Source organism: Elephantulus edwardii, unplaced genomic scaffold (genome assembly GCF_000299155.1).
Source record: "Elephantulus edwardii isolate Elephantulus edwardi_28Jun2011 unplaced genomic scaffold, EleEdw1.0 scaffold00004, whole genome shotgun sequence".
Classification (NCBI taxonomy): Eukaryota; Metazoa; Chordata; class Mammalia; order Macroscelidea; family Macroscelididae; genus Elephantulus; species Elephantulus edwardii.
In genome coordinates this window covers 7,908,137-7,935,320 of record NW_006399754.1, presented here as the reverse complement: position 1 = coordinate 7,935,320, position 27,184 = coordinate 7,908,137, and the positions used below count along the sequence as shown (strand labels likewise).

Sequence of the window (27,184 nt, the reverse complement as noted above, 5' to 3'; positions counted from 1 at the left end):
TGAACCCCTTAAGCAGTTTTCCTAAGATAATCTTTAAGCCTTAAACCAAAATAACCCTAATATCTTCATAAAACCAAATAATAGTTTCGATTCATTAGTAAAGAATGTCGTCAGCCTTGAGCTTTGTGCTCTTTATATAATATCTCTATTTGGGATCAAATGGACACCAGCAGCCAGAAAGAGTAGACAGTAAACTTCGGGACCTATAATTTTATGTTACTGGAGACAGTACAACTTGGAAATGGAAGATGAGGATGCTTGCACACTTTAATAATGTAATCAAAGTGAGCTCTGGTGGCCTAGTGGCAAGACGCTGCATTGTAATCCCAGAGGTATGTGGTTTGAATCCACCAGATGCTCTGCTGGAGGAGTGGCAATCTCCTCCTGTCACAGTCAGATCCAATTTAATGGTGGTGGTTGTTGTTGTTGTTCTTATGTGCCATCGAGTCGCTTGCAACTCATAGCGACCCTATGTACAACAGCCCTAAACTCTACTCTGTCCTGTGCCAGTCGCACTATCTCTCACACTCCCATCCCAATTATCCCAGTCACTGAATCAATCCACCTCATAGAGGGCCTTCACCTCCTGCGCTGTCCCTCTACCCTCCCAAGCATGATGTCCCTCTCTGAGGACCGGTCTCTCCTCACAACATGTCCAAGGTATGTTAGACGGAGCCTCAGAATCCTTGCCTCCAAGGAACCACCCTGTTTAACCATTTCTGGGACAAATCTGTTTGTTTTCCTAGCAGTCCATGGTATTCTCAATACTCTTCTCCAGCACCACAGCTCAAAAGCATCAATTGACCTTCTATCCTCCTTGGTCATTGTCCAACTCTCTGATGCATAACAAGTGATTGTGAAGACCATGGCCTGTGTCAGACGCACCTTAGTCTCCAGAGAGACACCATTGCTCTTCAGTACTTTGGAGAGGTCCCTAACAGCAGACTTTCCCATGGCAATGCGCCTTTTAATTTCCTGGCTGCTGGTGCCAAGACTGTTGACTGTGGAGCCAAGCAAACTAAAGCTGTGAACAATCTCAATCTCTTCACCGTCCATCCTGATGCTGCCAATTGGTCCAGTGGTGAGAATCTTTGTCTTCTTGACATTGAGCCTCAATCCATATTGGAGGCTGCAGTCCTTGACACTCTGCAGCAGGTGCTTCCGCTCCTCTTCAGTTTCAGCAAGCAGGGTTGTGTCATCCGCATAACGCAGATTGTTGATAAATCGTCCACCAATCCTGACCCCACATTTCTCCTCATAGAGCCCAGCCTCCCGGATAATCTGTTCTGCATATAGGTTGAAAAGGCATGGAGATAGGATGCATCCCTGGCGTATGCCCTTCCCAATTTTGAACCATGCAGTGTTCCCTTGCTCTGTTCTGACGACTGCCTCCTGGTCCAAGTATAGGTTTCGCATTAATGGTGCACACACACAAAATAATAAAAAAATTTTTTAAATGTAATCATTATCACTGAACTGTACACATCACATGAAGATTATTGAAATAGTATATGTTCTTCTGTTTATGTTCTGAGCAAGAATAATTTTTTAAAAGGAATTGAAGAGTTAAATAGCCCTTTTGAAATTGGTAATCACTAGAGGTATTATTTAGATAAATTTTAATTCTAATCAATTACATTCTCAGTCAATCACATAAAATCTGTATGTTGTTCTGTAATAGAAGTATGCAAGACTTTTTAAAAAAGATATTGTGAAAAGTAATTGTACTTTTGGTTTTTTAAAAATTCAGTGCTGAAAAGATGCTACACTTGTTTGAGAAATGTGCATTGCCTGACAGCTTGACTACTGCTGAATTTGCCACCACTCATCCACTTAGCACTTTTTTGAAGAGTAAATAAAATTAAATCCCTGTCCTACTGGATCCAATGCTAGAGTGTAAGGTGGTAGTTGATGTTGTTCCTAGGTGCCGTGAGACTGACTATGACTTACAGCAACCCTGTGAACAACAGATCAAAACACCGTCCTCTCCTTTCTCATCCTCACAGTCTCCATCATGCTCATGTTGCCAGCAAATGAGCAAGCAAAAAGTAGATACGTTCACCCTCTCCTGTCTGATATGGTCATGTGCCATAGATCAGACCATCATGCAGAAATAGGCATTGCACAAAAATGAGGGATGACAAATTAGAGGATGACTAAACAGTTAAAAATACATTTGGAAGCAGGAGTGGCATCCACTTCCTATACAACATGCCTTTAGAAACTCTATGAACTTTGATAATTGTTGATAGTTGTAGAGGGGCTTCAGGCCTTTTGTTCATAGGGTTTCTATGAGTCATGCTCGACTTGAAGGCAATCAACAACAACAAACTCTTACATAACTATCAAATTACATCATGATGTAACTGCCAGATTACATCATCACATAGCTACTGCAATATAACAGGTCTGTTGCTATGGCTTTCTGTTGCTTAAAGGGCTTTCCGAGGTCACTGTTTAGCTAGCTGCCTTAACTCTGCCTGATGTGGGCCCCCTACACCATCAACAACTGCATGGTCAGGAGCTACATAAGAGCAATCCAGCCTTAGCCAAGGAGAGGCAGACCCACATGGGAGGGCGGTATGACATAGTGACTTAGCCCAAGCCAGCGGGAGGATGAGAAGTAGTTGTCTGTACTGAGAAGCACAATGATACTGGTCTGATTTGGGATTGCTGCTAGTTTATTTGGGTGTATCTGACTTGAGACTGCTGTTCCACAGAACCACAGCCAAAGACCTTCATCCAAACTTGGTGGAAAACTGGGGAATGTTTGGTTATTATATACTGTTGCCAACCTGTGCAGGCTGCTAACATTGTCTGGACTGGTGAATTGGATCACTGTTCATCGGATTCTGTTGCTTGTTGCTATCCTGAGTTGTGGCCTGTTGACTTCCTCTAGTAAACCTGACAGTCTTAAGTATGGTTCTGCAAGTCTGTGTGGTTACTGCAATGAATTTCTGACTCCGTTACTAGTAAACTTGGTGTTTGAATTGGTGAAAGTGGGTCCCTGGGTGTGGGAGACCATGTCTGACCTTGTCGCTATCAGTTTTGTACTGTAGCTGTTGATGGGGACAGTTCCCTGTGTGGAGTTAGTAGAAGCTGGACTAGTCTCTCTCCATATTGCCATCACTCCAATGGCAACTACCAAATTACATTACTGTGTAATGAAGAGTCATGGCCCATCCACGTTGACACATAATATTAACCATCACAACCAGCGTTACTAGTCTCCCTCACACCTTGGCTTTCCTTACTGCCAGACGTATGTCATTAGCATGCAAACTAGATAGGGTTTTGTGTGTGTGTTTTTTTTATTTTTGCAAAAATGTGAAATGTCAGCTCAGATAGTTGATTGAAAAGTGAAGAGTAAGTATACAGTTGAATGGAATATGGACGGAGAAAAATCTGAATAATGAGGTAAGGAGGTCTGGTGGACTAATTCATGGGAGATTGCCCATCTTTCTCCTGACAATATCTGGTTAATTTGAACTGTGTGTCTTTGGATCAGCATCCCAGTGCCTTATCCACAAAGCCACCAGTGAGACCAATAGAAACAAAGATTATAAATTGATTTGTAACACAAGAGTTGTAGAGTAAGTCTAGAAATTATAAGTCATATGCCAAGTTAAACTACGATGAGGGCAGTGGCTGTTTAGTGGGAGAATCATCACCTTCCGTGTAGTTCTGTGCCCAGCCGGGCCTGCCACATGCAGCCATTCATCTGTCTGAGTTTCCATGATGCTGTGCAAGTGTCAGCAGATAGGGTGGTGGCTGTGGTGGCAGCCGAGGTGGCAGAGAATCAGAAACTGGTGTGAGATAGAGCTGGGGGGGGTGGTCCCAGAGAGCTGGAGCCAAGTGCCTTCAGGCCAAGGCTTTCTGGTAGAGTGGGTGTCCCTGGCATGTGCTTGGCAGAGCTCAAGGAGCTTGATAACACCTGTCTGTGCAGGACAAGGACTGAGGGCGTGAGATCAAAGGTCAGAGAAGATCCTGACTTTTGCCATGGAGGAGAATTGGCTGTTCTGACCAAACAAACAAATGTATCCTAAGTATTTCCAATCTGAACTGTAAACTATAGCTTCTTTAATAAACCCCATAGTCACGAGTATTGTCTGTGAATCCTGTGTGGCCATTGCAATGAGTTAACAAGCCCAGCAGAAATCGTAAGGGTCCTGGGAGGCGCTATTGGTATTTGAACTGGTAAAAGGTGTGGAGTGTGAGGAACAGGTAAAACCTCATGTGAACCAGCTTTGTGCTGTTGAGGGGGATGGATCCCTGGTGAGGTCAGAAGCTGCCACTCCAGCCCAGCTGAGCGGCTGTAGAATTATGATGTTCTTGCACACTGCAGGTAACAGTGGTTTAAGCATATCCGAGACAGTGACTATGACACTTGATAGGCCAAGATCTGTTCATAAGTTTGTTCTGAACCATAGTTGACTCACACCACCACGAAACACACTTAACAGTAGTATCACAGATTGTTTTAAGTAGGTTTTTTAATTCTATTTTGCTACACCATTACAAAGATGAAGCTGTATTAACATGTCATTTTATAACCTGATTTTGGCAGTAGGAAAGTACATTACTAAAACAAAAGCTCAGCCTCTCTGGTGGTTCATATCCATCAATGACATCCCATTAGAAAGATGGGAAATCTTTCTGTGCAATTTACAGCCTCCCAGAAAAACCCACTGGAGGGTCGGCTATGAGTCAATTCCAGCGTAAGAGCAATGAAAGATGTACTTAAACATTTTTTATCAGATATTTTTGTGAAATATCATTTTAACAACTGTGTGGTGGTGGTGGTGGTGCTGCTGCTGTGTGCCATGTGGAGTCAATTGTGTCATTGCAGCCCTATGAACAATGGCTCTGAAACTGGCCCTATCCTGAACCAACCACACCGTCTCAGACACACCTGACGCCCTTGTTGCCACAGTCGCTCTGTCAATCCATCTCATCCAGGATCTTCCTCTTCTGCTCTGACCCTCTACTCTTCCAAGCATGATGTCCTTCTCCAATGACTGGTCCCTCCTGACAACATACCCAAAGTATGTGAGATGGAGCTTTAAAATCCTTACCTCCAAAGAGCAAGCTTGTTTCACCCCCTCCAGGAAAGACCGGTTTGTTCTCTTGGCAGTGCGTAGTATGCTCAATACTCTTCTCTAGCACCACAACTCAACGGCATGAATTTTTCTGTCATCCTTAATCATTGTCCAGCTTGCAGATAAATAGCACGTCATTGAGGAGACTGTGGTCTGGGTCAGGTGCACCAGAGTCGTTAGACTGACATCTCTGCTTTATAACACTCTGGAGAGGTTCTTCATAGAAGATTTTTCCAATACAACTTGCTTTTGATTTCGTGACTGCTATTGCCAACAGTGTTGATGATGGATCTGAGCAAGATGAAATCATTCACAGCCTCCATCCTTTCTCCGTCTGTCATGATACTGCCTCTATTGGCTTGGTGGTGAGGAACTCTATTTGGTAGCGGATCATATAGTTGGTAAATCTTACATAGGTGGGCATTAAGATGGTTTCCAGAATTATTGCTGTTATTAAAAGTGCAAGTCGTGCAAGTTGTCTGGTTCAGTATTTAGAACAGAGTCATTGCTATGATCTAGAAGTGGTGTGTCAGCATTGAAGAGTTTGCCAGATGCCAACACTTCTGCTTAAACTGCCCTCCAGAAAGGATGGGTCATTGGGACCAGTGACTGAGAGTGATCTTGTTTTTTAACCCCTCACCAACTCACTCACTCTTAATGACTTGAAAATGACTCTTAGATGATTGTGTTCTTATTATTTGATTTGAAATGTCTGTTCCAGAAAGTAATCTGAAGACTGGAATAATACTTAACAAACTGAACAGCTTGGATTTCTACACCAATTATCATATCAAAACAACCTTCTATGTTTATGATTTTTATGTCTCTCTTTTAATTTTTTCTTTTTTTAAATTTTATTTTATTATTTGTGTGTGAGTGTACCGTCAAATCAGATCTGACTGGTACAGGAGGAGATTGTCCCTCCTTCCCCGGCAGAGCAACTGGTGGATTCGAACCATGCGCCTCTGGGATTGTAGTTGCAGCTCCTTGCCACTAGGCCACCAGAGATCCCCTTTTATGTCTCTCTTTTAAAGTCTAGCTTCACCCTGGTGGTGTCATCCGCAGGGAGTTGGCCTATTCACACAAAGGCCACACGTCTGTGGTAATTCCACTCCACTAGCCATGACTTAGGAGAAAGGTGGACCTCTCCTCCCCTGTGACTTACAGCCTTGGAAATGCAGCTGAGGGTCATCTGTGAGTTGATTCTGACTCAATAGCAATGGGCTTGAATAAGATTGACAAATACATGTTTGTGTATCATTTTAAAATGATAGTGCTTGCCATCCTACGTTTTATTCCAAACATCTTACCATGCTGTACTGAGTCTAAAACCTACAAACTTCAACTTTGTGGCTTCCCCTTAAAGACAAATAGTCAATTGCCTTGGACTGATGGGCCACTGTACCGACTAATGGTGGTCTCTGTCTCCTGGGCTTCAAAGAGTTTTTAATGGCTGGTTTTTCTGAGGGAGATCACCAGGCCTTTCCTCTGAGGTACTACTGGGTAAACTCACTCCTCCAATCGTTCAATTAGAAGCTGAGCAACCCGTGTAGCCAGCTACAAGTCCCCTAGATCAAATCTGTTAGGACAGAATCATGTAAATAATAATAAATGCAGATGTGAGTTTCCACTAATGTGGCTTCATGAAAAGCAAGATGTGTCCAGAGATGCATTTTTCCCCCCAGGGGGATTAGAGAAGGATGTTTGAGGGAGTTGATGTTTCTGCTAGTAATTTTCTACTCCTTGGAGTAATTTTTTTAAATTTCTTCTTCATATAGATTTTCTTTAAATAGTTATCTAGCGTGTGGACTTAATCTCCCCCCTCCCTAAATACCATTGATTTGTGGTATTTAAATTATTTCCATAACTGTAAGAGATATTTGACTCAAGTTAAAGAAAGGAAACCCTGCAATTAACTTGAGAAAATTGGCTGCCTGTGTGAACTTTCAACCCTGGGTTCTGTTCACACAGTTTGATGCCTGTCTCATGCTGCAGCACCATGAGGCCTCTTACAAGACAGTGCACTAGACACTGACGGGGCAAAATGCCATTGAGAGAAAGGGGAGAATCTTTTTCATCACTGTATTCCTGACATAGTCATTGCTCAATAGATATTTTTTAATAAATAATAAAAGATGAATTACAGTGAAGTATTCCTGACATAGTCATTGCTCAATAGATATTTTTTAATAAATAACAAAAGAGGAATTATAGCAAACATCACTATAAAATTGGCCTGGTAATTTAAATTGTTGAGAACATTGTCATTTGTGAAATTTGAAGATGCAAAATACATTTTACAAAGTAGTTCTCTGGCTTTATTCTGCCCCAGCCTTATTGTTGTTATTGTTAGGTGCTGTCAAGTCAAGTACGACCTTATGAAGAACAGATCTGAATTCTGTCCTATCCTGTGCCATCCTCACACTTCCTGACACATTACAGGCCACTGCGGCAGTCACTGTGCCAATCCACCCAGCCGAGGGTCTTCTCCCTCACCAACCCTCTGCCTTTCTGAGCATCTCCAAGGAATATTCCCTCCCAGAAACATGCCCAAAGTGTGAGATGAAATTTCATAATTCTTGCCTCCAAAGAGCACTCTGACTGCACCGTCTCCAAGAGGGTGTTCTTTTGGCCGTCCATGGGATGTTCAGTGCTCTACTCCAACATCACAGCTCAAAGGCATCAATTCGTCTTCTGTCATCTTTAGTGATTGTCCAGCTCTCAGATGCATAGAAAGTGATTGGAAAGACTGCGGCCTAAATCAGATACACCTTAATCCTCAAACTGACAACATTACTGCTCAATAAATTGGAGCGGTCTCTAATTGCAGACTTTTCCAGTGCAATATGCCTCCTTATTTCCTGACTGCTGATACGAAGGGTGGATCCAAGTAAGATGAAGTTGTTGACAGTTTCAACATTCTTTACCTGTTGACATAACACAACTTTAGGAATTTATGTGCCTTTTTATATGCTTTATGTACAGTGGGCCTATGAATTAATGTACTAATCTCTATATAAAGCATAATAAATGATGTCTAGAATAGATAATGAAAAAATATATAGTAAATAATGACTTACTAGATATAGGTAATATATCCACATAGATAATAGACATATAATAATAAAACAATAATAGAGAGAGAGATCTGGTAAAGAGTTGTGCTGCCAACTCAAAAGGTTCAAATCCACCAGCTCCTTAGAAGAAGAAAGGTGGGTCATCTCCTCCCATGTGATTTACGGCCCCTGAACACCCTTTTGAGGGTCAACTATGAGTCGGTTCAGACTCAACAATATGTAACAACAATAACAACATATAAATAATAAAGAATGGATAACAGAGAATAGATAATGATTAATAAGAATAAGGAATAATGACAAATTTGTCAAACACAGCATAACATAGATGAACCAGAACAACATTGTACGGAGCCAGGCTTGAAGGGACAAAGAGTGTCTGAGTCCATTGTTGTAAAAATAACCAACCAAAAAACTAAGGGAAAGTGTGTTGTTGTTGTTGCTTGCCATTGAGTTGGAACCAACCACAGTTGACCCTCCAGTTGGTTTTCAGAGGCAGTAAATTGCACAGAAGAATATTGCCCATATTTCTTTAATGAAGTAACTGGTGGATTTGAACCATGTGCCTTTGGAACTGCAGCAAAGCTTCTTACCACTAAGTCACCAGAGCTTTCTAAAATAAAATAGGTAACATCAAAAAGGTCTTTAAAAAGCATTCTTTATTCCTGCTGGAGTTTGCTGCCTATTGAAAAAAAAAATAAGGCAAGTGCATATACAGCAATAAGAGGATATCAAAGTGTGGCGCTGTCCAGAGTAACCAATAAAGGAACAGCTGAGAGGGAGACTCCAAGCTTGATCTCTGAGGGAGCATGCTGAGGGCAATGGGAGTAAGATCAGGAGTAAATGCAATTTGGAAGAGAGAAGTTGACTTAATGGGTGTCACAACTGTATGGAAACTGCAAAGGTGAAGTGGGATGCAAGTGGATTTAAGACAGCTAACCAGTCCTCAATTGTGTTCTGGATGTGTTACAAGGAGGGATCAGAACCTGGAGAAGGACATCATACATGATAAAGTAGAGGGTCAGGCTAAAGACGAAGACCTTCAACAAAATTGATCCAGTGAGGGAGTTTTGCTTTTGCTTTTCAAGGAGAGGAGCAAACGGGGCGGGGGGGGGGGGGGGGTTGTGGGGGGGGGAGGGTGGAACAGTGAATGAATGGAATTCCAAAATCTCTGTAGATGTTCATTGAAATGAAAAATAAATAAATTTTTAAAAATTTAAAAAAAAATTGATTGACACAGCGGCTACACCGGTGCACTGACACGAAGCAACAGCTGGGAGAACGGCACAGGAGCCAACAGTGTTTCGTCCTGTTCCACAGGGGTCTTGATGAGTCAGAGTCCGCAGCACCTCACAACACAGAGGGGGAACGCGATGTGCCTAACGTAAGGAGCTCTCATGATACATTATGTGTGAGACTGCCAACCAACAGGGTCAGCAGTTCAAATCCACCAGCCGCTCTGGAAGAGAGAGATGGCCCGTCAGTCTCCTTCTGTGAAGATTTAGAGCCTCAGAAAGCCGACGGAAGGCCACTATAAAGCAGAATCGACCTAACAGCAGTGGGTTTCGGTTTGCTGTGGCTGCTGCTGTTCCATGCCGCTCATGGACTCAGAATAGCTCGGCTCCAATGCTGGGACCTTGAAAACCGGCCATCAGGCCTTTCTTCCGTGGTGTCTTTAAGTGGAATTAAACCATGAACTTTTAGGTAATCAGCACGTGTTTTTGCACCACCCAGACACACATCTGTCCAATCAACACCGACACAGAGTCGCCCTGTGGGACAGACTGCATGGCCCCAGAGGCTTTCCAACACTGCGCTCTTTAAGGAAGCAGCTGGTAGGTTTGAACCACCAAGTGTTTTAGCCTCTCCACCACCAGGGTTCCCTTAGCTTCCCTTGGAAAAAATGTTTCAATGAATACTTACTGTTTCTTTTTAATGGGTGAACTATATTTTCTGATGTGATGTACCATAGTTTCATAATTATTTTTTTAGGCTTGGGGCTATTAGATACTATTGCAATGACTGTTTTCTTGCATAATTGTATCACTTCTGTTAATGTGAGTGTCCCATAAAAGGACTGATGGGATCAGATGCCATGAACATCTTCTGGCCTTACACCCTCCCACAATGGTGTATCTCTATCTAAAAGGCTTGTGCATATTTGCAGCCAGGATGTCAGTTGAAAGATTAAACTGCATCTGGCCCAAGGCATGGTGTTTTTTAATGGCTTCATTTTCATGTGAAAGTTAAGAGAGTGAACACAGAAGCCAGTGAAAGACCAGTGCCTTTGAATTGTGATGTTGGTGAAGCGTATTTAGCAGACCATGAACTGCCGAAAGAACGAAGAAATCGATCTTGGAGGACGTGCCACCAAGCTGCTCCTTGGAGGCAAAAATGATGACGCTTCATCTTACTCGCTTTGCACATGTTTTCAAGAGGTGTTAGTCTTTGAGAAAAGACGTCGTGCTGGAGTAAGCAGAGGGTCAGTGAAAGAGAGGAAGAGCCGCAGTGAGAGGAAGTGACATAGGTCCACTAGAACGGGCTGGAGCATGATGGAGAGCGGGAGGGGGATGCCGGACAGGACAAGGTTCTGATCTGTGCTTCGCGGGGTTGCAATGAGTCCTGTGAACTGGACAGTCCCAACAACAAGAATCTACAACTCAGACAGCAGCAACTGGGCAAACCTCCTCCATTTTTGTCTTCATCTTCACTGAGTGTCACATGGATAGCTCCAAGTACGCTGCACTCTTCAGATGAACATTTCCCCCTGGGTCTTCCCTCTGTATTTCCCCCCCACCCCCGCTCCCAATATATTCATATCTTGCTGTTTTTCCTGTCTCCTTTTCTCCCATGAAGTCAGAAAGAGGGAAGAAGAAAAAGAACCCAACTAGTATTAAAGCTTTGCCTCTAGCTGTGTTTATTATTTGGGGTGTTCTTTATTTTTTTCTTTTCTATCCTTTTGTAGGAAGACTTAAAAGGAGCTCAATGCCTTTGTTTACAAGCCTCACCTTACCCTGAAATAATTGGTGTAGATCAAAGGCGGCGGAGGGATTGGTGCAGAGTGATCCGCTGATAACCAGTCCTCTTTTCATTTACCCAGCGGAGTAGCTTTCACATTCGAGAGATCACACACAAGCTTGATTTTTCCCTTGCTGGACAGCCAGCTCCAGGGGTGATGGAGAGGTGGGAGGAGAAAAAGTCTTATCTCTGGCCCCCAGGGATCAGTGAGAAGGTCTGAGGAGTAGAGAGAGGAAGGGAGGCGGAGAAGGGATATTTGGTTTTTTTTCTTAAGTGGTTATAATTAAAGCCTTCCACACGGCTGTTCAGTGAACCAGAGAAAGGTATTTGTGAAATTGTGTGTGTGCTTTCCAGGACCTCTGGGATGTACCTTGCATCAGATTGTGCAGAATACGCTGCTGCTGCGGCGCCACCTAGTGGGGAGTAAGCATCCTGTAACTCAACTGCTTGAGGTTGGGACTACTCATTCCAGGGTCACCATGCTACCCCCTTGTCATCACGTTCGTGCCCTAAAAATCAGCAAGCTCTGTGAAGGATGCCATCAGCTGCTATATTTTTACAGAATACTCACTAAACAGAAATCTAGAGCTCAGGGTACATATTGTGGTCTTGTGTGTCAAACCAAGAAACTGGACTGGGTGTTGGCTGGTGTGGAATTTGTAAGGTTACTGGTTCAAGAGAACAACTAAACTGAGGCTTCTACCTTTTTGTTTTCCAGGAGGAAACAAACTGACCAATCAGCATTTTCATTTGAGTTGGGCGTGGATCTCCTTTGAGAAGGAGTATTACCTGGTCAACGAGGACTCACCGTTCCTGGATGTTGTTCTTAAACGCAGGGGTTACTTGGGAGAAACTTCGTTTATAAGTAAGCTAAATGAAGGGAGAGGTGGGCTTCTGCCTCAAAATCCCATTCTGCAGCACAGATTCTTGATGTTCCTACTGTATTGAAAATAGCAAGTTGCTTTGAATAAGCTAAGAAGATACTGACATTCAAAGTGAGAGAGATTTGTGTGGGACTAATACTGCGTGTTCTCTGCACCAGCTGTGCCCTGGTAGCATAAGGCTGGTTTCATTTTTTAAAAACAAACAACTAAAACATTTCAACAGTTGCGCTTGAGCAGTTTCCAACTCAGGATAACCCATGTATGTCAAAGGAGAGTTTGCAACGTGGTTGTGGGTGAATGGCTGTCTTTCGGTCCAGTTTCATTTCTATTTTGAAAAACCAGAGTTTTTAACCCCCTCTCCACACTCTTAAAAAAAATTAAAAATTTAAAAAAAAAACCTCAACTTTTAAAAATTAAATGAGAAATGTTACCGAGCATTTCTTTTTTAGACTTTTTAATACTCTTGCAGTCACAAGACATTATGTCTCTTAAATCTGCCTTGTTTTCCAGTTTCTCTAAAGGTATCATAATACAAAGAAATCCTTTTAAAAATCGTTTTCTATTCGTTTGACTCACTGAGAATCCTCATAGATTTATTCTGCTAATGACATACTGGTATTTGTGTGTCTACAGTTTTATAGTTTTTCTTTAATTGGTGCTTATTACAAACTGCCTCTATGGTTTGAGCAATTGGCCCAGGAGTGGTGAAATCTCCAGACAGCACAGTCAGAGATTTGGAAATCTAGTCCTCCCATTAACTGAAACGGGCCTCGAGCCAAACATTCTGCTCTTAATAACCCTCTATCCTAGCCTGTTGCACTAACGGAAAGAAAGTTGGTTCAAACCTATCAGTGGCACCATGGGAGACAGGAGGACAGCCCCCTCCCATCGAGATTCACAGCCTCAGAAGCTCAACGAAGGGTTGATATGTGCGTGAATCAACTCAACAGTGGGGCTAGTAGTCTCCAGTTCTTTTCAGATGATTTCATGGAACTCAAGGACAACCCACAAAGAAAAATCTGAAATGACCATGTTGGAAAAACACTGAATTGGGTCCTCTTAAATGTTTAGATAGTATTATAAAGTTATTTGTTTATTCTTAGCAATTTATGACTTAGAGGGTCTATTTGACTCACAGAGCCTCTTATTAGCTTGTATTTTCTAGTTAGAGGATTTTTCCTTGTCTTAATAATATTTGAGGGAAAGGTGGGCATTTGTTTCCCTTGCATTTTATAGCATTGTAACACCCACTGTGAGCCTGTTACAGCTTGACAGCTATGAGTTTGAGGTATTGAGTTTTATAATATACAGCTGCGTATGCAAAATAGATGCAAAACATGCAAAATAGGGTTCTTTAATAGCTATATATTTTGCTGATAACTAGAAGGTCTGTGGTTTGACTCCAGTAGCTGCTCCTTTGGAGAAAGCTAGGCATTCTCCTCCCCTAAGGATTCACCACCTGGGAAACCCAGTGCAGTGGCGTTGTGGGTCAGACCAACTGAATGGCAGTTAGTTGATTTAGCTGATTATATACGTAAGGGATCTTGTACTGTAGACAGTTCAAATGTAAGGTTATCAGTACCAGTTCCCTTTAAGTGGACTCAGGCTCATTGTGACTGCAGTATATCCAAGTAGAACTGTGTTCCAAACAGCGTCTGAATTTTCAGAAGAAAATTGCCAGGCCTTTCTTTCGCAGTTCCTGTGGGTAGGCTGAAACTTCTAACATTAATCATTTGTGCCACCCAGGAACTCTTAGTATAAGAGTTTGAAAATAAAAATCAAAAAACATCATCATGGGGTCTACTCATATGTCAAGGGCTACATATGCCAAAACCAGAGTTAGAACAGCTGCACACGACACCTGTTGGAAGACACTTTCATCATACAGCCTGGGAGGCTTAATGAGTAAAGAGTTCCTTCCACTGGCAACTGAAAGGTAGTTGGTTTGAATTCACTAACTGTTCTTCAAAGGAAATGTGGACAAATTCCCCTATGTGATTTACCACCTCTGAAAACTTACTGAAGGGTCAACTTTTTGGTGTCACCCCACTCCTAGTGCTTTTCATCATAGAAACTCAATTTAAACTGCTGCTGCCCAGGGGATTCCAACTCCTGGTGACCCTCCATTCTTCATGGGAGGAGACTCCCCATCTTTCTTCCATGAGCAGCTGGTGAATTGGGTTGTAGGGCAACATGAGACACATTGCACCACCAGAGCGCCTCCTGTTGAATTTCCCATTTCAAGGAATCAAAAGAGCCTTAGTGCTGCTCTGCAGAGTAAATAAGACAAAAAGGCATTGCTGCTGAGCGGATCCCAACTCCCGGCATCCACATGCGTGTACAGGGTGGGATATTCCAGGGCGTCTTGTCTGTAACCCTAACCCTAAGATCTTCCTTCCTTGCTGCTGGTGTTGGGTTCGAACCTCCAATGTTTAGGGTAGTAATAGTCAGCAAATCATTTGATCCCCCAGCGACTTTGAGCTGCACACAGAGTCAAAGTAGACGTCAAACTGAAATGATGCTCTTGTTTTTTCCATGGAGGTATTGGCACGAGAGACGGCACTGCGCAAAGAGACAAAGACTTCAGGGGCAAAGCTCAGAGGCAAGTGCAGTTCAACCCAGGCCAGACGCGGGCCACGTGGAGGGTGCGCCTGGTGAGCGACGGCCAGTACGAGAGGTCCGAGAGCTTCCAGGTGGTCCTGTCCGAGCCCGTGCTGGCGGCCCTCGAGTTCCCGGCCGAGACCACGGTGGAGATCGTGGACCCCGGAGACGGTAGGGACACTCTCAACTCTCCTGTCTTTTCTTCCCCCCACAAATAATAATTTTTATTTGTAATTATTAAAAGGCTGAATTTTAAACAGATTCTTGAACTAGTGGCTCATAGCCATCAGCTGATTCAATTTTAGCACCTGTCTCATCTCCAGTAGCTTTTCCAGAGCGACCACCTTCACCACGAAGCTCCATGAGTTTGCCCAATTCAAACTTCGGCTTCTTGAGCATTTTTACTTTCCTAATAAACACAGCATGGAGAGGATAAATAGACTGGCAAGCCTTTTCTGTGTCTTTCCCAATGCTGTCTGGAATCAATTTCTTGACCACCTCTTTCAGGTTATTTGTCTGCACCTTTTGGGTCATGATTTCCATCGTTTTCTTCCGGATTTGGCGGACCTGTTGATGCTGAGACTAAGATGTCTTCTGAATCTGATTGTGGCATTTCAACTCTCCTCTCTTATGCTTATGTTTTTATGACAAAACACCTTCTACAAAAAGTGTCAGTGTTTGGACTTTCTGTGAAGATACAAATAGCAGAGCCTATGCCTTTGAGGCCCTTCCGATCCTGGCAACCCCGTGTGACGAAAGGGGAGCTGTGCTCTAGGGCTGTCTTTATGGAAGCTGATTACCAACCAACCAGCCATTTTTCCCTAAAATACCAATGGATGGATTTGAACTGCCAACCTTTAGACTAACCTGTTGCTGTCTAGTCAGTTCTGACTGCTGATATCCCTGTAGGATAGGGGGGAATCACCCCACTGGGTACTGAAGGTTGTCATTTTTCTTTCTCCCAAAGGATGGCTGGTGGGCTGGAACCACCATTAGTGAAATACTATTAATCTTTCAGCTAATTGTCACCGGTTAAGACTCATAGCGACCTTACTTTGGGTCTCTGATGCTGTGAGTTGTACAAGAGGAAATTGTCCATCTTTCTGATGGATCCAGACTATCAGGGGGACAAAGCCTTAGAATTACCAGAATAACTTCCTATATTGTAGGCGGAGAGAACGAAAATACCTGTTCAGGTAAACCTTTCTTTTTTTCCCCAGTCTCCCGTGGACTGCCGAAAGAACAAATCGGTGTGTCTTGGAGAAGTCACAGCCAGCATGCTTCTTGGAGGCAAAGATTGCCAAGCCTCCTCATTCATACTTTGGACTTGCAGCTAGGCAAGGCTGGACTTGGAAAGGCTGAGGGTCGGCAAAGGAGAGGAAGACAGCCAACGAGATGGGTTGACATGGTGACTTCGGGATAGGAATGAGTGTGTCAGAGATGATGAGGACGGCTCAGGATAGGGCAGGGTTCGAGTTGGCTGTTCACAGGGTTGCTGTGAGTCATACTCACCTTGATGACACCTAACAACAGCAAACTCTATGCTAGGTTATCTCTGTGTTCTTCTTCTAATTCCATCCTTTTTAAAAATTAATTTTAATGAACATTTACAGAGATTTTGGATCTCCATTCATTCATTGTTGCACTTTCCTCCCTGCCCACCCCTCCCCCCAGTTCGCTCTTCTCTGAAAAATAAAAGAAAAATTCCTTCATTGCTACACAATCCCCCCTCCCACCCCGAGTACACTCCACTATGCAGCCTCATTCTCGACTCTCGTCGTAGCCATAACACGCAATCATATATCGCTTTCAAACATCTAATTCCATCTTTTTAGGACCAATATTGTGTCTGTCATTTTTTTGTGGATTAATTTATCACTTTCAAAAACAAATGGCTTAAAAATTAAACTGAGGATTCGTTGCTTGTCCGCATTTTATGATCCAACTTCCCTACATCTAGTCACCATCCAAGAGTTCTCGTTTGGCCATGGGTGTCTGCATTTGCTACATAACATCCGAAGGAGTCATCCACCCGCTCCCTCTCACGGCAAACACAGCATCTCTGACCAAGGCTCATTTCTACCAGATTAAGTATTCTCGTCAGTGCACCCACCACTGGCTGAGGTTGGTAAAAGTAAACCTTCCTGCTTTTGTGTGTAATTTGACCTTTTCCTCCCCTGATAGTTTTACAGCCCTGGCTTGTCTCAAGGTAGTAAGGGGGGGCTGGGGGGAGTCTGACGGGTTTTTTGAGGGCTGGAGTTTACACAAAGCTTGTAGACCCTCTTGTAAAGCTGAAATCCTGTCAGGAGCCAGACATGGTTTTCTTTTAAACTGCCAGCCTACTCTATTTTGTCAGTCAGAAAACTCTTAAACGTCCTGCAAAGATATAATCTACTGAGACTCATGAGCAAATGCCTGTGTTAGACGACCGGGTGGAATTGGAGCGAGAAGATAGAAGAGCAGAGCTTCATTTGTTTAACTACCGTCTCTGCGTTTTAGTTAAATGCGAACTTCAATTACGTTTATGATTTTCATGAAAGCGCAGTTAGCATTTAATTAAATTTTATCTGCATTATCGAGGGATAAAGAATTAAAATTTCTTCTAGCCTTGAGTAAATGCTTACAGAATTAAGGGTTGGGTTGTTGGTTGTTTCCCCCCCCCCCTTCTCTCTGTTCAACAAGCCCATGACAGTTTTAATAGCCATTATAAACTGGCCCATTAGTTAGAGTTTGTTTCAAGTCTTTGTGGTGGTGTTTACCACTTGGCACAACAGTCATTCTTTACCTTTAGAAATTAGACATTAAACTCCTTCCTGTCTTCCTATTTATAATTTCAGAGTGATGTACTTAGTCTAGGCAGTGCGGTAGTAAAAAAATTAATCCATCAGTCTCTCTCTCTCTCTCTCTCTCTCTCTCTCTCTCTCTCTCTCTCTCTCTTTCTCTCTTTCTCTCCCTCCCTCCCTCCCTCCTTCCTTCCCCCCCCCATGCCCAGACTTAATGGAAGCTAGCCAACAACCAGATAAAACTCTGCCACCATTTCTTTTCATAAATGATCATCTCCAAGTTTCTAGAATTTTCTAGATTAATTCCAGCCCTCATCCCTGATAACTGAGCAGTGCTGTGTTGAAAATTGGTCTTGACATTGTAAGTTCAGACTTTACCTCCTAGGTCTACCACTTATAGTTCATTGTATGTTGTTGTTGTTGTTGTTGTTGATTGCCTTCAAGTTGAGCACAGCTCATAGCGACCCTATGAACAAAAGGCCTGAAGCCCCTCTACAACTATCGACATTTATCAAAGTTCATAGAGTTTCCAGAGGCATGTTGTTTAGGAAGTGAATGTGACTCTTGCTTCCAAAGTATGGCCTTGAGCAAATAAAAATGGCTTTTATTATAATTTCATTTCCCAATGTACAATGCATAGATTGTCTTTTCTAATCCTATGAACCTAACGTTATTGTTATGTGCCATCGAGTTGAAACTATCATTTTAAGAGATTCCGTATTCCTTCATCTTTCCACAAAGAGTTGGTTTCTGAACCACTTCCATTTTCTGAGGCCGTAAATCTTTACAGAAAAGATTGCCTGTGTTTCCCCTGTGGGGTGTCTGGTGGATTTGAACTGCTGGCCTTTCATTTAGCATTTCACATTGTATGACCAAAGTTCCTTTAGAAGCATATAGATATTACTTAATAGTCATAATTTTCCTTTCTGTTGTAAGAAAGCATGTAAGAGGTGCAAGTTCTTATTTCATGTAGTAATTCCATTTCTTTTTTTCCTTTTATTTCTAAACAGAATTGACTTAGTTTTATGTATATTTATTGTACATAAATGACACAACTTCATATATAGAGGTATTGGAGTAACCGAAAGCCTGAAAGTGTTTGGGGAAATTGATTAGTTTGTCCAGGTAGAGCGTCTTCCATCTTCTAATTGAAATGGGCTTATTCTCCTATATTTATAGCTAAAACTCAGTTGTCAGGTAATAGATTCAATATTTGATCTTTGTAATTGCCTTTGGTAAGGCGAGATCAGGTTAAACTATTTAATACGTTCTCGTGCTGTGTACCATCGAGTCAGAACTGACCCACAGCTGACCCTCCAGCTGGCTTTCAGAGACGGTTAGTCACATGGGAGAAGAGTGTCCATCCTTCTGTGGAGTAGCTGGTGGATTTGAGCCGTGTGCCTTCAGGATTGCAGCACAGCTTCTTGCCAACAGTGAATAAATACATTATTGTAGAGGAATATACGGTCAACACTCTTGGCACCAGCAGCCAGGAAATAAAAAAAATGTATTGCGATGGGAAAGTCTGCTGTTAGGGACCTCTCCAAAGTACTGAAGAGCAATGGTGTCACTCTGGAGACTAAGGTGTGCCTGATACAGGCCATGGTCTTCGCAATCACTTGTTATGCATCAGAGAGTTGGACAATGACTAGGGAGGACAGAAGGAGAATTGATGCCTTTGAGCTGTGGTGCTGGAGAAGAGTATTGAGGGTACCATGGACTGCCAAGAAAACAAACAGATTCATCCTGGAGAGGGTTAAACCAGGCTGCTCCTTGGAGGCAAGGATTCTAAGGCTTCATCTGACATATTTTGGACATGTTGTAAGGAGGGACAGGCCCTTGGAGAGCGACATCATGCTTGGGAGGGTGGAGGGACAGCGCAGGAGAGGAAGGCCCTCTATGAGGTGGATTGATTCAGTGACTGGGGTAATGGAGATGGGTGTGTCAGAGGCAGTGTGATTGGCACAGGCTAGAGCAGGGTTTAGGGCAGTTGTACATAGGATCGCTATGAGTCACAAGCAACTCGACGGCACATAACAACAACAACAGAGGAATATACATTTTAATGTATTTTAATCAAAGGAATATTGCTGGATAAAAAGAAAGACAAATCAAATTTCATAGTGTGTTGCATTGCTGACCAAAAGATCGCAAAATGTTCAAATCCCCAGCTGCTCTGAGGAAGGAAGATGGGCAGTCGACTCCTGTGAAGAGTTAGAGCCTTGGAAACCTAACGGAGAATCACTATGGATCAGAACTGACTGGTCAACAGAGGGTGTTGATGGCTTAGGGGTTTGTTTGGTTCTTTCTCAGTTAGGTTCGATGAACCAAACCTGTTTCATGAGCAAGAAGTCAGATGGTATAAAGTAGTTCTATAATATTTACCCATTGGCAATATTGACATAGGGAGATGACTGACCGATGGTTTGTTTTATGCCCAAGTTGACAGCCTAAAATTAACTAAGGGCTAGCTAACTGCACTAGAGAAAGAGAGAAGCCCCCCCCCATGAGATAAATTGAAGCAGCAACTGCCAACAGTGGGCTCTGATATATCAGAGACGGTGAGGCTGGCACAGCATAGGGCACAGCTCAGCTCTGGTGTCCACAGGGCCACTGGGAGTCGTGGTTCACTTGGAGACACCTAACAACAACAGCCAACAGCTACCTGCAGCACTGGGGAGGGTGACAGAGGCTTCAGGAATTGCAGCTTCGACACTTTTTCCCTCTGAAGGACTCTGCTCAGTGTGAAGCATGAGTCATCTTAAAAGAAACAAATATTCCAGCCCCTTGTTAAGTGGTCACACATTTGACGACACTGATAGGTAAATGAGAAAACAAATAGTACAAAACAAAGCTATTTGAAAAATGTGCTGAAAGATTGCATGGTCACTAAACAATGATGTTTAATATATAAACAAAAATTATCCAAAGATTCTCTTTATTGAACAAGTTTGCATTGTACTGAAAGATCATCTCAGACCTCATATTGTTGTTGTTAGGTATTGTCCAGTTGGCTTCAACTTCTAGCTGCTTAATACACTAGAACTAAATACTATCCAATCCAACACCACCACCACAGGCAATCAGTGCAGCAATGGACTGCATTAGAGATGTATTTGGCAGTCCACTGGATTAATCCACCTGGTTGAGGGTCTTCCTCTTTCAGCAATGAATTTTTATTTTACCAGATATGATGAATTCGTCCCTCCTCAAATGACCTTATAAACTGAACCACCAATAAAACTTACCATGTGATTTACATGTTTTCACAGAGCTTAACAGGTTGCCCTATGAACCAAAAGATCAGCAGTTCGAATTCATCTGCTAGCTGTATAGGGAACAATGGGAGGTCTCCTCCTGAAAAGATTTACAGGCTTGGAAACCTGACTGAGGAGTTGGGGTTGCTAGAAGTTGGGGTTGCCATGCTGAAAATGGGTTTTTGGTTTCTGTTACGAGGTCCTTTGGCGAGAAACCAGCCACAGAAATGTCAGAGCCCTCCATGTACTGTCTTCACACACAGAGTGGAAAGCTGTTCCCAGCATCACTGGTCAGGCAGTTTGTGCACACTGTGTTTTTGTTTGTATTGTTGTTGCTATTGGTTCCCGAGCTAGCCCCTGGCTCATCGGATGCCACGCACAGTGACACAAAAGTTGCCTGACCCTGCACTACTGTCCTTTTAACAGGAGGCAGACCGAACTTCTGCTTTCACTAGCTAAGTTTGGGAAGCAGAGCTCCAGGCCTTTCTTCCTAGTGCATCTTAGTCTAGAAACTCTTCTGCAGCCTGGAATATATCCCTACAGCATGCAGGCACCCGCTGACAGACCAGGGGCGGGTGTATGTGAGAGACATTGGTCAGAATAGAACCCAGGTCTCCTACGTACAAGTCAGAATTCAGCCATCGAACCACCACTGACTGCATCAGAACAGCATCAGTTCTGACTTATTTGTAATGCAGCAAAGGGGGGGAAGGGAGTTTGTGGCACAGTCCCTAGAGAATTGCACTACTGACCAACGAGCCATGCCTCTCTGGTGGTTCAAATCCACCAGTGGCTCTGGGGGAGACTGATGGGGGGAGTTTCCTCTCATGCAATTTAGAGCCTCAGAATCCCAAGGGAGGGGCAGCTATAAATCAGATCTGACATGACAGCTCAGAGTGAGCGTGACAGCTAAGAGAGCCTTCCTCAGTCTACTGCGCTTTGTCTGCTGTCGGTGCTCAGTTCTTCTCTGCCGTTAGCACTGTCTTCCTTCCACATCCGTGTGTTATAATTGAGGAGAAGGAAGAGCATTTGATCCTTTTTCACATATAACTGCAATTGCTTTATAACTGAGAACAGAAGTCTTTCTTCCATAACTTGCAGCAGTGCCAAGACTTAAAAATAAAAACTTGACTTGCAAAGCAAAGTATTCATTTCAGGATGGTCACGTGGCCTAATAAAGAATGAGGCCAGTTCTTTCCGCTTTATCTGCGACTATAAAGGGTTATGGCTCCAATCGGACCTATTTCCCCTTCTTTGAAGAAAAATGAAATGAGTCCATTTAATAGGAAATGTAAAAGTGATAGTTGTTCATTGTAGAAAAGTCTGGGGCGTGTGAAGAACTAGAAGATAGTCAACTGTAACCCAGACACTTAGGAATAATTGCTGTTAGCATCTGAGAGGACTCACTGTGGCTGATTTTTCTTACGTGTCCCTTGGACTTGGTGAAGGGCCTGCTGCGTTTCTGCACGATAGTCCTGGATTTTCTCTCAGTGACATAGATGCATACACATGTACATGCATAGACATAAAGAGCCTGACAGTCTACATGTGAAGTCAGCCACTGAAAACTCAATGGAGTTTGCTCTGCACTGACACACGTGGGAGGCTTATATGTCATACGTGACTCATGGGCCTTTACAGATTTTAATTACAAAACTTAGAAGGGGACTAATCATGTGTTGTTGTTGTTGTTGTTTTTGTTGTTGATTTCTGTCGAGTCAAGCATGACTCATAGCGATCCTGTGAACAAAAGGCCTGAAGCCCCTCTACAACTAGCAACATTTATCAAAGTGCATAGTGTTTTCAGAGGCATGTGGTTTAGGCAGTGGAAGCCACTCTTACATTAGGTATACTAGTAAACCGGGAGACCTATGAGGTCAGCCATGAGTCAGAATCCACTTGATGGCAACTGGAGGCAAATACATACAAAGCATCCATGGCATACATGCACATACACCCACATATATGTATGTATGTATGTATGTATGTATATATATATATATGTATATGAAGCTCTGGTAGCTTAGTCTACAGTGAGCTGGGTTGCACATCCAACACGATACTTCTTTCATACTCAAATTTTTGTTGTTGTTTGCTGCTATTTATTAAGTTTACTTTGCCTCTTACTGACCCAATGTGGCAGAACATAACTGCCCAAAGGGGGTCGTGAGGCTGTAATCTTTAAGGAAGCAGAGTGCTCGATCTGTCTCCAATGGGGTGGGGGGGTGTTTGAACTTCTACCATCAGGGTTCCTTTTCCTAAAAATCTAGGGGTTTAAATAATGAACTATGGTACATTCACACAGCAGAATACTGTGCAGCATGCAGGAGCAATGATTTTGTAAATCACTACCTAACTTGAGAGGGGCTGGAGAGCATTATGCTAAGTGAACTAACTCAGCCCCATAAGAACAACTACAGTATAAAACCGTTATTGTAGAAATAGAAAGATAACTAGTAAAAGATGTATGAGGATCCAAGGGGGAAGAGTGTAGGAGCAGAGAGGAGGGGCAGAGAAGGAGGGTGCTTAATTATAGGATCACACAATTTAATGGGTAGAGGGAGTGATGGGTAAAGGAAACGGGAGAGATCCAGTGTGAAAACAATGCATGCAAACTTTGTAAGTAATCCAGTACAAAAAAAAATTCTTTAAAATAAATTAACAGTGTGACTCTAAGTTTTAAACATAATGAGAGGTTTTCTTTGTGTATTGAATCTCTAAGAGAAATAGACACGTAGTCAGATTTCAAAACAACTGTCCAGTCAACTCCGAACCATGGTGACCCCATGGGTGTGAAGAAGAGGAGTGCTCTGTAGAGGTCTCGATGGCTGATTTTCAGAAGATTGCCAGGCCTTTCTTCCACGGCCTCCCTGAGTAGACATGACCTTCAACTCTTTCTGTTAGCAGCTGAGCACGTTCCCGACCTTGGGTGGTGCACTTGGCCACAGACAAGTGCTGGTGGCGTGTTTCTTCAGCGAGCACAGTGCTCAGAATCCCATGTAGCAATTCTATTTGGAAATATGGAGGTTGTAGTGAGTCAGATTCAGTGTGACAATCACAGGGTGGGTGGGTGGGTTGGTTGGTTGGTTGATTGAAAATCTTCCAAAAGACACACATCAGGAAAAACACAGCTGTTTGCAAGATCTAAGTTCTAATCCTCACCTAACCAGTACCATTTCAGTTCAACCTTGAGCCTATGTTTCTTCTTCTATAAAATAACAGGTGAAACAAGGAGATTTCTGAGGGCTCCTTTGATTTCAGCCTGGAGAACAAAATGTAATTTAGAGAAAATGTCAACTCAGTCCATATCATTGCAGATGAGTCAGTACTGGCACACAGCTGACCCTCCAACCGGGTTTTCTGAGGCTTTAAATTACACAGATTTCCCATGTTTCTCCTGCAGAGCAGCTGGTGAACTTGAACCACCTGTCTTTGGGCTGGCAGTGCAATTCCTGACCCACTAGGCCACCAGAACCCCCTAGAGGAAATATGGAGAAAACCCTTATTAACTGAGGAGGAAGAACTTCCTGTAGATTAAAGCCATGCTAGGTCTAGTCTCTAGATTCTTTGGAGAGGGACATCATGCTGGGTGGAGTAGAGGGACAGCGCAGGAGGAGAAGACCCTCTATGAGGTGGATTGATTCAGTGACTGGGGTAATCGGGATGAGTGTGTCAGAGGCAATGCAACTGGCACAGGATAGAGCAGGGTTTAGGGCTGTTGTACATAGGGTCGCTATGAGTCGCAAATGACTCGACAGCACATAACAACAACAACAACAGGTCTAGTCTCTAGATTCACTCATTCACTGGAGAACCTGGTACCTAATTCTTTCTTCTCTTGCTTCCCATCCATGCACACTGTGTTCTTATGAAAGAATATGCAAGGTGGTGGGGAAATCAGTGATTTGGGGAGTTTTCATTTAGATAAGATTATACATATCTGGATCTCAAAGAAAACCCCTCCTGGTTGTGCCTGCATTTTCTCCTTAGAGTCGACGGTCTTTATCCCCCAGTCTGAATACTCCATCGAAGAAGATGTTGGAGAACTCCTCATTCCCATCAGGAGGAGCGGAGACGTGAGCCAGGAGCTGATGGTCGTCTGTTCTACACAACAAGGTAGCTGGATTTTTAAATAAGTAGAAATATCTCCCCATTGGCATATATAAGCCTCAATGTCGTACCGCTGGCATTTAGCCATAATGATACATTTTATTATTGCATTTCTCATGAAGGAAAAAAAAATCTTAGTCCAGAAGTCTTCATTCAGTCAGAGAGTAGTGGAACCCTTGAGACGGTGGCCCTAAGTCAACCTTCAAACTTTGAACAAAATCCCCTTTAAATGGCTTAACTTTCAGCCGAACAATAGGCAGGCCTATAAGGTGAACAATAATAACATCAGGGAGGCCCCCACTCCTTGGAGTCATCAACCATATCAGGACAGAATAGGCAGTATTTGCCCAAGGAGATGAAGATCTCCAGACAAGAAGGGGTAAGATAGAAGGATTAATGGAAATGAGAATCATGGGAAGGAAGAGGGGAAGGTGTGATTATGGTGTGGATATTGTAATTAATGTTATAAAACAAAATGCGGATGATTGGTTGAATTAATAACCAACCTGCTTTGTAAAGTTTCTCTCAAATCACAATAAAAAAGTTAAAATGAAGTCTTCCTTCAGAATTGCAATTTGGAAGACTCAGCTCAAGTGATCTTTTTTCACCAAGCATTTCTGACTTTGCATGTTATTTATTGTAATACTCAGGAGTTTTGACAAGCTGAAGCTAAAGACCTTCATCTCATACCTGCTTGAATATAAAGTAATTGTCATTTTAAAATAATACAAAGCAATGCACATTAAAGAAAAAGAAACTAATTTCAAACTAATCTAAAACTAGTACGAAGTTCATTTCAGACGAGAGGCCTAATATTCATCCTGCTCAGAAGTAAGCGTCTTCTGAAAGGTGATATTTTAGAAGACAGTGCTAAAATTCCTCTTAGCCCTCATTGCTATACAACACATTAGGAAAGACCCTGGTTTTATAAGAACATAGAAGAAAATGTCACATATGATGTTGATGACCGAGCAGATTTTTGTTGGAAAGGTCCCTGAATTGTGTGGTTTGAAGGCACAACAGCCGTCCACACCAGCTCGCGCTCCAGGTCCCAGAGCTGGTGTATAAGCCTCAGTAAACATTAGTCACCATGTGTGCAACACCTAGTAGAGTGTTAGGGTGTGAATGAGGTGATATGTGTAACACCATTGGCACTTGGCCTATGTGTAGCAAGAATTTTAATGTCACCCCATTGCTGTGGAGTGAGTTCTAGCCCACAGTGACTTTATATGTAAGACAGAGTAAACTGCCTTGTAAAGATTGTAAGATGGATATCCTGGTTGATTTTCAGTCTCGGAAATCCAGTGGGGGTCAGCTATGTCTGATTCAATGACAATGAGAAAGACACACACACACACACACACACACACTCTCGGGAAGGAGGAACCCCGGTAGTGAGTAATATACCAGGCTGCTCACCATGGTTGGTGGTTCGAATCCACCAGCTGCTCTACAGGAGAAAGATGGGCAATCTCATCTTATACTGATTTACAGCCTCAGAAACTCAACAGAAGGTTTCCCTGAGTCGGAACCGACTAGAGAGCAATGATGTAATCTTTTCAGAAGCCAACTGCCACCATCTTTCTCATGAGGCTCGAGTAGACTCAGTCTGCCCAGTGTCAGTTAGCAGTCAAGCATTTAACTGTTGTACCTGCTAGAATGTCTTTAATACTAAAAACTATTGTTGTTGTTGTTGTTGATTGCCTTTGAGTTGAGTATGACTCGTAGCGACCCTGTGAACAAAAGACCTGAAGCCTTTCTATAACCATCGACATTTATCAAAGTTCATAGAGTTTCCAGAGGCATGTTGTTTAGGAAGTGGATGCCACTCCTGCTTCTAATAAGACTATAATATTGTTGCTCTCAAATTTCATTGATGGGAAAGAGAGATGAAACTCTTGACATTTAATATGCCCCATGTTTGAGACAGTTATGGAGCTGACACCAGACACCGGAATGGTATTGTGGTTGTCAGTTCTGACTCCTGGTAAACCCATATACAGCTTAGGATGTGTCCCATCCTGAGCCAGGTTCTGCTCATGGTTGAAGCTACTGGATGTAAGTAGCGTCTCCCAGCTCGTACCAGGTAGTGCTCTGCTCTGATCTGGGCTGTTGTCTTGAGCTAATTCTCAGGATTAGATTGCCAGGCCTTTCTTCCTAGTCTTAGTGGACACTCCATTGAGAACTCTCCATGATGAGTGACACACCTGGTATTTCAGATATTGGTAGGACAACTTGCAGCATCACAGCAACACTCACACCATTAATGTACAGCAAACAGACCAGTTGTAGAGCCATCTACACAGTTATTATATTATCCAATTGTTGAATTCCATCAAGTTGGATTGGACTCAT

The 27,184-nt window shown here is 42.9% G+C and overlaps 1 protein-coding gene across 1 annotated transcript in view; it reads left to right on the top strand.

Moving 5' to 3' along the window:
• The window catches only part of FREM2 (FRAS1 related extracellular matrix protein 2), a 215,332-nt gene that overhangs the window by 84,762 nt on the left and 103,386 nt on the right, over nt 1–27,184 (top strand). Inside the window, exons 3-5 of the mRNA XM_006879614.1 lie at nt 11,913–12,059; nt 14,620–14,850; nt 24,710–24,835. Of these exons, the coding sequence (XP_006879676.1) occupies nt 11,913–12,059; nt 14,620–14,850; nt 24,710–24,835 (504 nt within the window). The remainder of the gene's footprint in view (nt 1–11,912; nt 12,060–14,619; nt 14,851–24,709; nt 24,836–27,184) is intronic.